General features: G+C 43.2%; 1 protein-coding gene across 16 annotated transcripts in view; it reads left to right on the top strand.

Annotated features, from left to right (window-relative positions):
• Positions 1-12,962, top strand: part of ATXN2 (ataxin 2) — a 49,533-nt gene extending 36,571 nt beyond the window's left edge. For 10 of the 16 annotated variants that reach the window (XM_039561191.1, XM_039561190.1, XM_039561187.1 and 7 more), the window contains 4 exons: positions 1,865-1,918; positions 6,967-7,112; positions 7,776-8,003; positions 11,292-12,962. In XM_039561191.1, coding sequence (XP_039417125.1) covers positions 1,865-1,918; positions 6,967-7,112; positions 7,776-8,003; positions 11,292-11,495 — 632 coding nt within the window. In that variant the 3' untranslated portion in view covers positions 11,496-12,962. The remainder of the gene's footprint in view (positions 1-1,864; positions 1,919-6,966; positions 7,113-7,775; positions 8,004-11,291) is intronic. The other 6 variants (XM_039561180.1, XM_039561177.1, XM_039561185.1 and 3 more) reach the window with 3 other exon arrangements.
• Positions 12,963-13,292: the final 330 nt, after the last annotated feature.

Here is a 13,292-nt window from a genome sequence, read left to right as displayed (position 1 = left end):
GTGCACTTTGATTCTGGTCCTCCCTTAAAAATAATTTGAAAGTACAGAATAACAACTTTCTGAGAAACAACCACCGCTGCTGCTTTTGATTTTGCTCAAACAATTTCCCTTTTGGCTCTTTAAAATTGCTATCTGATTTTTTAAAAAATACATTATTACTTATTTTTAGCACTGATATCAGGATTCAGCGGGCCACGCTGCCCTTTTACTCTTCAAGGTACTGGTGCTTACTTTGAGTTATTCCTGCAAAATTCACTCAGTTTTTCTCCTGCATATGTGGTAGAGAGAAGATGTCTGCAAGAACTACTGTGCTGAGACCTGGGGGTTGGGGGGAAACTGCTTATCAAGTATTCCTAAGGTGTGAAATGTTTTCTGGTAAGATCTGAAACTGCACCTTCACTAATGGTTTGGGACGAGTTGAAAGTCTGTGGCAAATAGTAACAGCCTGGCAGCGAAGAGAAATTCCTGTCGATTTAAGGGAACCACCCTCACTGCCAAAAGTTTGGGGTTGTTTTCCTTCCTGTCTTGTGAAGAGATAGCTGAATCCAAAATACATGCAGTGACCTAATAAGCACTCTTCCATTTTAAAGAAAAGTACTTTTGTCTAATGCTGTTTAATGGGATATTCCTGCACTTCTGGGATTTCCTTGCCAGTTCACTGTGTCACAACCCCGCTGTTGACAAGACAGAGAAGCAGAGCTGCGTGGTCCCAGTAACCCCAGCTAAACACAGGACAGAGGAGTGTTCAGATCACTGGGGTTTTCCCCTCACAATGGGGAAGGACAATGTCCAAACAACTTTCTTCCCAGCCAGATGATAACAATGTCTGTGACACTTCAGCTGTGGAGCCGTCCCTGTCCAGGAGAGTTTGAAATGTGACACTCTTACCTGCCACACAGCTGACCTGGAGGTGTCGTCCTTCCCCTGCTCAGCTGCACCTTGGGTTCAGAAGGTTCTGTGTCTGTCTGGCAGCTGCTGGCTCGGGGTGGCCTCCCAGTCCCTGTCCTTGGGCTGCTGGAGTTTGCTGGCCACAGTCCCAGTTTGGCTCCTGTGTCACACAAAGCCCAGACCAGGCTTCTGCTGCTGGTAGAAAATTTGGTTCCCGAGTAGAGGGTGGATCTGTCCATTCCTGTGACAATGAACTTGTGGTAGTTTTCCATGTGGCTGAATTGTTTCCTGATATCTGGAGTCCTTTGAAAAACTTAACTTTTGTGTTTAAGAACTTGTGTAAAACCAGACCTTGGTTTTGCACAGATGCGTTTCCTGTTTTTTGTGCTCTCATTCCTGTCCCTGTTCTCCCTTCCCCTTTCCCCTTCTGCATATGTTTTACTGGTCTGGTGTTGTCTCTAACTTTATCTGGTTTCTGTCTCAGCAGTAGAGTAAATTCTATTCCCCTGATAGTACAATGGTGGATATAATATAAACCTCAGAGGATTCTCCAGGGACTAAGAGTGAACCAGTCACCAAAGGTGTCTTGGAACTGTTCAGAATGGCAGTGCCATAGCTGAAAAAGCAAGGGGCCAGTTTCTGCTCTAGTGTAATTGTATTTTAACCTTCTTGTTGCAGTGAACAGTAATAGACCATGAATTGACATAAAGTTTCTTTTTGTGTTAATTAAGAACTGCAAGACCTCAGTGTCACAGTTAAGAAGGAAAGCTTACTTGAGACTTGTGTTTCATCTCCACTCATTTGTAAAACAAAATATCTAGCTCTAATAGCAGCTGAGTAAATAAAAATATCTGCATGGTTCTAGAGTCTTCAAAAAAAAATTTAAAAAAAATTAAAACTGACACTGACCTTTCCAGAAGATGGGAAGTATGCACGTGGCAAGAGGCTAATTTACCTTTCTATTTCCCAAATTCAGCATGTCCCAAAATACCATACAGCAAGGAGACAGGCCCTTCTTTCTACTTTGCCAGTGAGTTGGGTTTTTTGTACTAATTTTGATTGTACAGAAAAGCACTTTCTAAAGAACCACATGTTAAAGGAATGGGACGTGTTGAGGGAACAAGTTTCCTTGCACCAAACCAGGATGTGGAAAACGCAGGAAGGTTCCTCTCAGTGGGCAGGGGATGGAGCTTTGGGACAGATTTATATGATCACAGGAAGCTGAGTTGTCAATTCTTCAAAAATTTATTTTGAGTATAGAATAATCTCTGACTTCACTACCCAGTCTTTTCATCTGCAGCCAGAAGTGGGCTCTAAGAAATCCTTCCCTGTGAGGGTGGGAAGGCCCTGGCACAGGGTGGCCAGAGAAGCTGTGGCTGCCCCATCCCTGGAACTGTCCAAGGCCAGGTTGGACGGGGCTTGGAGCAGCCTGGGCTGGTGGAAGGTGTCCCTGCCCATGGCAGGGGGGGGAACAAAATGATCTTGAAGGTCCCTTCCCACCCAAACCACTCTGTAATTCTGTAGCCTCTGCTTAAACCTGGGGGAGCTGCATTGCTCCCTTCCATGAGCCAAACAGGATTTTTAAACCTGACAAGTTACCAGCTTCCTAAAAGGAGAAGTAACCTGGGCCTCATCCCTGTAAAAAGCTGTGGCTCGAGTTCTGAGCCCCTGGGAGGAAATAACTCGAGTTGCAGCTGAGGTGGAGGAAGTTTTCTGTAGAGCTGCTGCTGAAGGAGTGCTGGGAACAACTTGTGCTCATGATTGTATGGCAGGGATGAGATAAGGGCTCCTTGGCAGGTGAACTTTATCAGTTCCATTCCCTGGCTCAGGTGGGGGCTGTGCTGGTGCCCAGCATCACTGTAGAGGAGAGGGACTGGTGCTCTCTGGACACAGCAGCCTGATCCAGCTCGTCCACACTTACTGGGAAAGGCAGAGAACTGCAAAATACTGCCTTGTCTGCTGGTGTTCAGCAGCTGCTTTGAGGAAGCTGAGGTTTGAGAGGGGTGGTTGCAGGATGAACTCTCACCCAAGACATGGGAAAGGAGGAATTGTGGTTTCAGGGTGTTTCTGTTCTTGCTGCTGTCCTGCCGTGGCACTCGTTGCTGTGTCTGTCTGCAAGTCCGTGCAGCTCATGCCAGGCACTCTCCTGGGTTTTGGTGTTTGTTTTTTTTTTTTTTTTTTTTTTGCATTAGCTCATGCAAGAGGGATGTGAGAAAAACCATTTGTTCTCCAAAAATCTCCTCTGGAGCAGACTTGCTGTGTTTCTTGTACCAGATTGGTTCTGCCTGAGCAGGGGCTGTAGGATGCTGAGCTGTGCTGTGTTCATGCCTCTTGGTTTGGTGCACTGAAATCTCTTTAATAACCTCGTTCCTTTCTTGGATTATCTTTGGAGTCCACTCTACCTGTGTAAAATGAGTTCTTGAAATGTTTGTGTGATGAAAGAAACATTTGCTATTTCTTTGCTTCCTACCATTCAGGTCTTTTAAATGTAGTTATCCTCACCATCTTACTGGCTCTGGCAATAGTTCTGAAGTTTGTTCACTGGTCAGTTCTTGAAAATAGGCTCTTCAGTGCATCTTTGGACTATGACCAATGCTGACCACCATTGGCACCACTGAAATTCCAGGGAAAAGACAAAATTACAAAATGACACGATGTGGTTTCACATATTCCCTTGTAGCTGGGAGTTCTGCTTGATCTCTGCTGCTGTGACCTCTTTTGATTTCAGCTCCTTCTGTGGGTTCTGTGGCTGACTACTTCTTGTTTGCTCTCAGAGAAATGGGGTGCAGTTCTGTAGAGTTGAATTCAGTAATTCAATCCATGTGATGTTTTTTTCCCATTCTGTGATTGAGTCGCTTCCCTCCCTCATGTCCCTGCCAGGTCAGTGCAGTGAAATATTTCACGTTAGAACCAATTTGGTTAGAAAGATGCAGAAGTGAAGCAGGTTAGCCCAGGCAGAGGAATTTAAGGCCTAAAAGGTGAGAAGCCCAGTGTATTTGTGCTGGAATGAGCTGAGGTGACTTGCAGCCAGATGTGTCCTTTCCTAGAGCTTTCTTGGCACGTTCTCAGATAATAGGTGGCCATTTAGAAAATGTCCAAAATACTGACAATTGGGGGAAAATGTTGGATAATGGGTTTTGGTTGGTTTTTTTCACCTCCTGTCTTGTCTTATTTGCTGTTAATTTGTGTAGTGAGCTGTTTTGATGACCAGGCAGAAATTCCTTTAAAAAATCCCAGGGACAGTGTTTTAGTTCTGGCTGAGCAGGTGAATTTTTCATGATTTTTACAAGATTCCTTTGACAATCCTGCTGGTCTCAGAGATTTCATTGGCTTGGCAGGAATTACTTGCACTAACTAAACATGAGAAACCATTTACACTGCTGGAGTTGGAGTCTGAACTCTGGTTTTGAACTGGGAATGCATTTCAGACCTGCTGAGTTGTTCTTGGTTTGTGTGCAGGGACTGGCCAGGATGCAGAGAAGTGCCCAGATAACATTTTTTGAAAGGCACTTTTAATATTACTATTAAAACATAATTTGCAGCAGCATCTGAAGTGATTTTAAGCTCTACAAGTTTGGTCATTAGGGTGATCTGTTAAAGACAAAATGAAGGAGAGGAGAAACTAGAGAAATAAATATTCTTCAGTATAAAAAAATCCAGTGCTTCAAATCCAAAGCTATGGATAAAATATTAGGTGGTTTTGGAAGAGCTGCCATTATGACAAAAACTTGATCCTCCCCCTGCTTTATATCTATTCTTTAGGGTGCTATTCCTTGGTTTTACTGGTGTCTAAAGAGAGAAATTCCTTATTGTGAAGTTTTAGTGTAGAAATATCTGCTTCAGAATAACTGAGTTTATTATTCTCTGGGCCATAAAGGACCAAAAGATGAATTGCACAAATGGTTTAAGGGAGTCCCACATTATTTTGGGGGCTCTTAACAAGTGATGTGGGAAGCCTTGAATATCTTACAACTTGGAATTAAATTTCACATACATTTTAAAGCCTCTTGAATGGAGTTGGAGTTAATTTGTAGTCAGGCTTGCCAGCTCTGTGGCTGAGGCACTGGGAGGATTGCAGGTCTCACGTGCCCTTTGGCAAGCAAGTGATCCCTCCTTCCATTTATTTCTATTACTTTGACAAAGATAATAACTTCTGACCTTCTTCAGAGTGTGTACAATAATGAGGCTGAGAAGTTTTCCTCCTGTAGAAAGCCATAAACTTGGTACTGTAAAAATGATCAGTGTTGCCATTGATAATTTTAATGTTGTCAGAGGAGGAATGTCTGAAAGTCAAGTAGGATGCTGCTGCAAAATACATTTTAGTAGTGATACAAAAAAAGCCCCCAAAAACTTGGATTTAAAGCGTAACAAAACGCTGTGGCAGAAGATCCTGCTGGTTTTGACAGTGAGCTTAGAAAACATTGAGGTGGTTTTGAAACCCTCCCCTCAGTCAGAAAGACTCAGAGTGTACAACTGTGCTTGCACACATGGATAAGAACGTTAGGATCAACTCCAGGCTGCAGGAATTTAGTTCATCTGCATTAATAGCCTGAAACTGCTCATCACTGCGAGGCCATTTGCTCAGTGAAGATTTAATGGAGCTTGCCAGGGATTAGGTTAAATGTGGCAGGCAGTTATTTTCTAAAGCAGGAACCTGTACGGGGGAGAAAAACCTCAATCAGGCAAAAAGATCCTGGCTCACTGTATTCTGGTGAGTTGGAATGTGGTAGAACTTGGATTTGTAAGGTTTATAGCAAACCAGACTGGAGGAAAACTGCAGTGGCAATCAAGTTCTCATATAATACCAACCCCATTAAAAAAACCCTATAACCTGCTAGATATTCATCAGTAATTAACTTCAGAGTGCACCAAAACAAATAAGGAACAGTCAAAGGAAATATTGAGGAGCAGGTTGATAGTTTTCTTTGGCTGTTTGCTTTTTTAGCACTGTAGTCAGCAAAACTCTCCTTGATCTTGTGGGCTATGACATCAGAGGGATTAACACACGTTGTCACACACAGGAGTAGCTGCAAACACAGCCTGCTTGTTGCACAAGACCTAAAAGAAATAGGGGAAACATCCTCATTTTTAGAGTCCTTCTTTCCTGTTGCATGCTTTGTGTTTAAAGGAAGACTCATTGTCATTATGGCTTTTCATACTTGCTTAGATTCCCTCAAAAATTTAAAAAAAAAATAGGATTTAGTGTGGCCCATTTGGAGCAGGAGCAGAGCAGGATCCAAGAAGGAACTTGGTGTTTGTTGTTGGAGACTGGCACAGCTGTAGCAACAGATGTGGCTTCACTGGGGTGAAAGTTTTCTGTTGTTCAGTTTCTTCCTTTTTGGGAATTTTGTACCTTATTTGCTACTGTTTCAAGGAATGAAGAATTCCGTGGCAGTGTTGGGAAATTCACAGGATGGTGGTGATCCAGAACAGATTGGCCTCGAGGGCAGAGGCAAAATGGGTTATTTTAGCCCAAGAAAGTGGCTTCAGCAAAAATTTGATGCTCGAGCAGCCTCAGTTTTGTCAGCTGTGATGTTTATTTACTCTGGAGCACACAGGCAGAGTTTGTGCTTCCCTCTGACTGTTCTGTGAGCAATTTCCAGAAGAGTAGCATGGTGAGGTTAGCCAGGTATAAGGCCAAAGAATTTTTTTTGGATGGTGGAAATAAAAATGGCTCGTAACACCTTTGAAAAGTATATCTCAGGAAATCCTAAATTGTATGAAAATTATAAATTTGATCTTTGAAACTGGTCTGTTTGACAAAACAAAAGATGAAATACTGCTTTTCTCTATGTAGTATCTGTTACATTGTCAGGTTAGGGAAGATGAACTGTCTAATTATGGTTGTTTATAGATTTTCCTGCCAAACCAAACTACACAAAAGCAAGGTAAGATCCTCAGCTATTTGCAAGATAAATACATATATATATATATATATATATTTTTTTTTTTTTAGAAGGGGGAGGGAATATATTTACTGAGTGTTTGAGTTGTAGTGAAATCTTCAAGTGCAGATGGTGACTTGATAGAGGTGCACGTCCTGTACCTGGTGTTAAATATTCCTCTTTTTCATCCTAGTTTCCACTGGCTCACTTGCTCAGCAGTATGCCCACCCTAATGCTACCCTGCATCCGCATCCTCCACATCCTCAGCCTTCTGCCACCCCAACTGGCCAGCAGCAAAGCCAACATGCTGGAAGCCACCCTGCTCCAAGCCCCGTGCAGGTAACACAACCCAGGGACTGAGCAGCTTTAAATTGTGTTTAATTGCATTTAAGGGTTTGCAGCTGACTGGTGCTTGATGTTGATATATTGATTTCTTTGAGAGGAAAAAGGGTAGGATGGAGCAGAGTCCAACTGTTCATTTCTCCCTGGTCACATGGGATGGGGGATGTTTCAATTTAAGGATTATGGAAGGATCATAATTGTGTCAGTGCTTTCATATGAGTGAAGTGGAAATAGCAGATAAATGCTGAGAAGTGTTTGATTGTATTTTGTCAAAGCAGTTGAAAACAAAGTGGTCCTTGGGGTAGTGCTGCATTCCTTAGCTCCCTCCTGAGAATAACTCTGGGGGCAGCTCTGAGGCAGTCCCAGCTCCAGCTTCTCCATGGTTTTACCTGGGGGATAGTGCTGCATTCCTTAGCTCCCTCCTGGGAATAACTCCGGCTGCAGCTGTGAGGCAGTCCCAGCACCAGTTTACCTGGCAGTCTGGGTTCTGTTTGCCAGCAGAAGCTGAGCCTGGTGGGGTTGTGTAGAGTTTCCCCATGAACACAAGCGTGGCCATCCTTAGACACAGATTTGGAACTGAGAGCAGTTTCCCACTCCTTTCTCCTTCATGTGTGTAATCCCTCAGCCCTAACCTCAATGATCTCTTGTGTTTTCTTGCAGCACCACCAGCACCAGGCTGCCCAGGCCCTGCACCTGGCCAACCCCCAGCAGCAGTCGGCGATCTACCACGCAGGTCTAGCTCCAACCCCTCCTTCCATGACGCCAGGCTCCAACACGCAGTCTCCACAAAACAATTTTCCTACAGCACAACAAACAGTCTTCACCATTCATCCCTCCCATGTTCAACCTGCATATACCAATCCGCCACACATGGCCCATGTCCCCCAGGTAAACACAGTTTAACAACCTTCAAGACTAAATGTCTTAATGCCACAAAGTTAGGACAGTCGGGCCTGCTGAAGTGATTGCCAATCTGTCACCTCTCAGCACAGACTTACCTGTTGTTGTTATTTAGGTTTCTGTCTGTACATTGCCTTTATTTAGAATTTGACAAGGTGTATTTGGACCTCAGCTTCCAACACCTAGTGCATCTGCAACTGTAGTTTAATGAAGACATCTTAAGCTGGCACTGCTACTGAAATAAATTGAGCTCTCTTCCCAGTTCCTGGCTCCCATCCTTGTCCCTGCCCCACCACTCTGCTCACAGAACTGCTTGGCCGTGGAGCAGACCAGGCTGGGGACGTGATTCAGCTGAAATGTGCTGAATCCCTTTTTAAACTGTTTCTTGGTCAAATAGGTTCCCTGCTCAGTCAGGTGCCTGATCCCAGGAAGAGCTGGCATACAGAAAGGTTGGAGGTGGGAGCTGAGTGCAGAAAGGCTGAGTTGCTGCTTTTGGTGGCAGTTTCAGGCTCTGCATCGTAGACAAATTTATACAAATACATCCAGAAAAGGACATGACAGGATTTCCTGGGATTAGCAAGGCAGTGCAGGGAGAGAGAGGAGAGAGTTAAGGTGACTGCAGGACAATCCTTGCAGAAAGAAGTCTCGGTGTGTGTGTGGGGTGTGTGTGTGTGGTTCTAAATGAGCTGCTTACGCTGAAGATCCCCAAAGATTGTTGGGCAACCTAAAACAACAGTCTTTGCTTCAGAATCAGAAACCCACTTCTCTTAACTGCTCTCTTGTGGTCAGCTCCCTGAGAAAAAGGATTTGGGGAAGGGAAGCACATGATAGATTAATCAAGAGCTCCGTGGAAAGCAGTGTGACAGAGATTTTCTGATGTTTACTAAATCTCCTGGATTTAGTGTCCTTTCTCGAGGAATGGGCAGTTCAATCAGTAATTTTTCTGCACAATTTCTTCTTCAGACCATGAACTTGGTGGCTGGCTTCTGCCTTCTCATACAGGTTAACAGTAGTTTGGGATAAGGTGACTATCTGTGATTAGGGATGTTAATCTCACAGGTGTCCAGTCCCTTGCAGAATTCTGATAAAATCTTTGCTTTGGTCCTTGGGACAGTCAGTTAAGTCAATAAATCAATAGTTCTTTAGGAATCCTTTTACTGATGTTGAGTTTTTAGCTTTTTGATTCTCTCTTAGGCTTTTGATTTCTCTGCTTTTTTGAGGGAGGATAAAGAGAGGATGGCCAAAGCTGACAATTGCTGTGGCATCTTGGCATGTCCTCCCCTTCTCTGGTTTCTGCCAGAAACAAGACTCCTGCTCTGCTCTGGTGTGAAGGCACTGCTGTCAATGCCTGGGTTGTGTTTAGAGTTTCTCAGAGGGGTCTTGGCTTAGTGGCACGTCCAGTGCTGTGATTTGAAACATGAAATATTTGCTTGAAGGCCATCAAGGGGTAAAGCTGTGCCTGAATTGTGCCCTGGCCAGGCCAGGGAAGCAGAATGTGACCATTGCCTTCCTTTCTGTGTGCCAAGCACTTAACCAAATTAAACAAATCAGATGCAACTTTGAGTCAGAAATGACTGCTCAGGCAGGATTTTTAGCAATCACAGACAAAGCCTGCCTTGCCCTTGATTTTTAACTTGTGCAGTCTCTTCTGTAATTTTTTTAGAATGAAAGCTGCAATTTGTGATATTTACACCAAACTAATTGACTTTCCTAATGAAGTAGTTCCCTCAAAAATCTCTAGTGAAGGAATAACTACAGTTCTGTCAGAAATTTTAAATGCATGTAATTATTCCATCTTGGGGAAACTAATCACTGGATTTAATGGTTTTTTAGCAGCCTCATTCCCAGCTTCTAAACACAATTCTGAAATACCACGTGGTAAGAATTTCAGTTAGGCCAACACAGGGGATCAATCCAATTTCCCTTCAGGTTATCAGATGAATCTTGAGCTGGTAGATATCTCACTTGAGAACCAGTACTTTAAAATTCATTACAGAGAGCTGTCAGCTGCCAATTTGCAAAGTGTTTGAGCCACAGCAGAAAAATTTTATCCACTGTGTGTATTGACTCCAGCTGCTCTATGAATAGCTGCTTTATAATGATGGCTTCTACAATAGCATGTTTGTCAAAGTCAACGTGGAGCCAGTCCTGGGAGGTATTTCTGTTCCACAGCCTGATCTCCTAAACGTTTTTTAGAGCAAGAGTGAGATTTGAATTGCAGTTCCTGCCTTTAAAGGCTTCTGGGGTGCTACTAACACGTGCAAGTCTGATCAAAGAGTTTGGGGAATGTCTGTGATGAGTCAAGTAACCCTTTTTGTCTTGAAGAAATAAAATTCTAGCCACTACCTGCTATCTGTCTTTACTGGCATGGGAGACCTGTGAGGCTGCAGTTCTGGGATATGGTAGAAGGACAAAGCAAACCTTAGGTACAGATGATGGCGTTTTGGGGCTTTTTTCCCCAAGAGAAATCCACTGAGAGCTCTGAGTTCCTTTGTGCTTTTAAGAAATTAATGTTTGCTAGGTTTTTAAATAGAAAAAAAAAAAAAAAGGATGACCTCTAGAGACATGAACTGCTCTGAGCTAAAGAACCCACCAAGCTCCTGAACTTGTTTGCCAGAGGTGATCAGCCATGGGAAGGATTAATCTCCTTTTCCACTGAGATTTAGCCCTGATTGCTCAGATTACACAAGAACTGCGATGAGCTGAACTGGAAGCAGAACAAAGCTGCCCTGAGAGTGTAAAGGGATGAAATCACTCATGTCAGAAGGACTTGGCTGAGCACTGTGTGGGCACAGGTCACTGGAGAGGACAGGGAGGTTCCCAGGGCAGGGAGCCAGGAGAGAACGTGGGGTTGTGCAAGGAGAGAGCTGGGGAAGGGATGCCAGACTCCCAGTGCCTGTGAAGTTCCTATCTGTACCCTCTAGGAAGTGCTTTGATGTAGGTGACTAACAGAAATGTTTGGAAGATTTGTTGCTGAATTGTTTTTTTTATTTTTAATACCCCCCTATTTAATGCTGGCAAAATGGCTAAAATTGAGAATGTGACTCAGAGCCAGCAGTAAAGACTTGAGCCCTTTTTTTAATTATTATTTTTCCTTTTTGTTGTTTTTTTTTTTTTTTGTGTGTTACAACCTCTTCCTTAACCCCTAACCTAGTTTAAAAAAAAAAAATGGAGAGTAACCCTCCGGATTTGCAGCCGGAGCAAACTTTTGCCAGTCATGTGGCCAGGAGTTGCTGCCTCCTTGTGACCATGATACTAAAGAGCTCTTTGTTTCAGGCTCATGTACAGTCAGGAATGGTTCCTTCTCACCCAACTGCCCATGCTCCAATGATGCTAATGACGACACAGCCTCCCGGTGGTCCCCAAGCCGCCCTCGCTCAAAGTGCACTACAGCCCATTCCAGTCTCGACAACAACACATTTCCCCTATATGACCCACCCTTCAGGTGAGGAGTGTGTGCCCGGGAGACCTGCACCCTAACTGAGCCAGGTCGGAGTAGTAACAACTGGGAGAAACCAGATTTGGGGAAAAAAAAAAAAAGACAAAAAAAACCCAACCAGCCTTAAGATGTCCTTGTATTTCGCAGCTGCGCTTTGGCAGCCTAGAGGAGCGTAGGTTTAGCTGGTGAGATGTACCTAATTCAGGGAATATTCTGCTTTTTCTCTAGCTGGAGTAGAGAAAAAGAAAAGTGTGAGACGCTGGCACTGTGGGACTGAGTTTTGCAGGTGTTGCTGTGGATTTGCCGTGGGGGATGGACTGTGTGTAGCTTATAATGATCGGAGGTTTTATTAAATCTTGATGATTTCACAGGAGTGAAATGTTGTGTGGGGGTAGGGCTGCTGATAAAGTGACAACTGAAATCTAAACTTTAATTCAGAGTAACATTCTGCAGCTTTGCTTTGGGGGAAAAGTAGGAGTTGTGTGACTTCTTTCCGCTTTAAATTTAACCTTATTTAGGCTTCTTTGATTATTCGAGTTCAAACAGCCTCTGAACTTCTGTAGTGATGTAGTTTTACCTGATGTTTCTTGGGGAATGTGTGAGCAGAACAAAGCTGCTTTCTGAGGGCTTAGGAAGGGAAAAAAAAAAACCAAAACCATCCCAAGGACATCTTGATGTGCAGGGTTTTGTTTTGTTCTCTAAGAAAATAAAAGCAAAAAAAAAAAAGAGGAAAAAAAAGAAAAATAAAAGAAAGTTGAGCTCAGTAGTTGTCCTGTGACCACTTTACTAGCAAACTGTTGTGTGGCTTGCCAATTTATTATTTACATTTGAACTTTTTTTTTACAGTACAAGCCCACCACCAACAGCAGTTGTAAGGCTCATCTGGAATAACTGAAAGGCTGGATACCTTTTGTAGGCCAAATACCCTCCTTCTACTGCTTCTGCCAACTGGAAGCACAGAAAACTAGAATTTCATTTTATTTTGTTTAAAAAAAAAAAATTTTTTTTTTTTTTTTTGATTTCTTGTAACATCCACTAGGAATGCTAACAGTTCATCTTGCAGTGGGAGAGATTCGGACTGAGTAGAGGCATTTAGGAACTTGTGGGCTATTCCATAATTCCATGCACTGTATCTGAGTCCTGCAAGTGCCCCAACTCTGCTTGCTGAAAACTGGAAGTTATTTATTTTTTAATGACCCTTCAAAGTTATGAACTCGTCAGCTAGCAAAAGAAGTAACAAGAGTGATTCTTGCTGCTATTATCACTAAAAATCAAGACTTGGAGATCCCTTTTACTTCTAACTAAACTTGAAACAGGTTCAGTAAAAAAAAAAAAAAATTCTAATCGTCAAACGGATGAGTTATTATTTATAAATCACGTTTGATGAGATAATCACTATCGTGAGACAGTGATGTAACTTTTAAGTTAAGAAAACTTTTACTTTGTAGATAATATAAAATAAAAACTTAAAAAAAAAATTAAAAAATAAAAAAAGTTTTAAAAACTGACCCTCCTCGGTGTTTGTGTGGTGATTTATGAGTCTCTTCCCGTACAGGCTTCTCCAGCTCTGATCCTCACTGGAGCCAAGGTTTGCCCTGAGTCTGTTGGGTGCTGCTGCTGCAGGGGCATTGCAGAAATCAGGGAAAGGTTTGGGAATCACAAATTCAGTACAGTTTTCCAACAAGGTTTTGTGTCCGGGTGATTTTGTGTTCCTGATCCCTCAGCCCTGGGCTGCTCCGGACGGTGTCGGGAAAGGTCCCAGCTGGGCCTTCGAGGTGATAAAAGTATAAAAGTCCGTGGTGCTGCTGGAGAAGGAAAGGAAGGGTAAGAATTCCCTG

This window comes from Corvus cornix, chromosome 15 (genome assembly GCF_000738735.6).
Source record: "Corvus cornix cornix isolate S_Up_H32 chromosome 15, ASM73873v5, whole genome shotgun sequence".
Taxonomy (NCBI): domain Eukaryota; kingdom Metazoa; phylum Chordata; class Aves; order Passeriformes; family Corvidae; genus Corvus; species Corvus cornix.
Note: the sequence above shows the minus strand (reverse complement) of the source record. Positions and strands in the feature narration are given on the sequence as shown.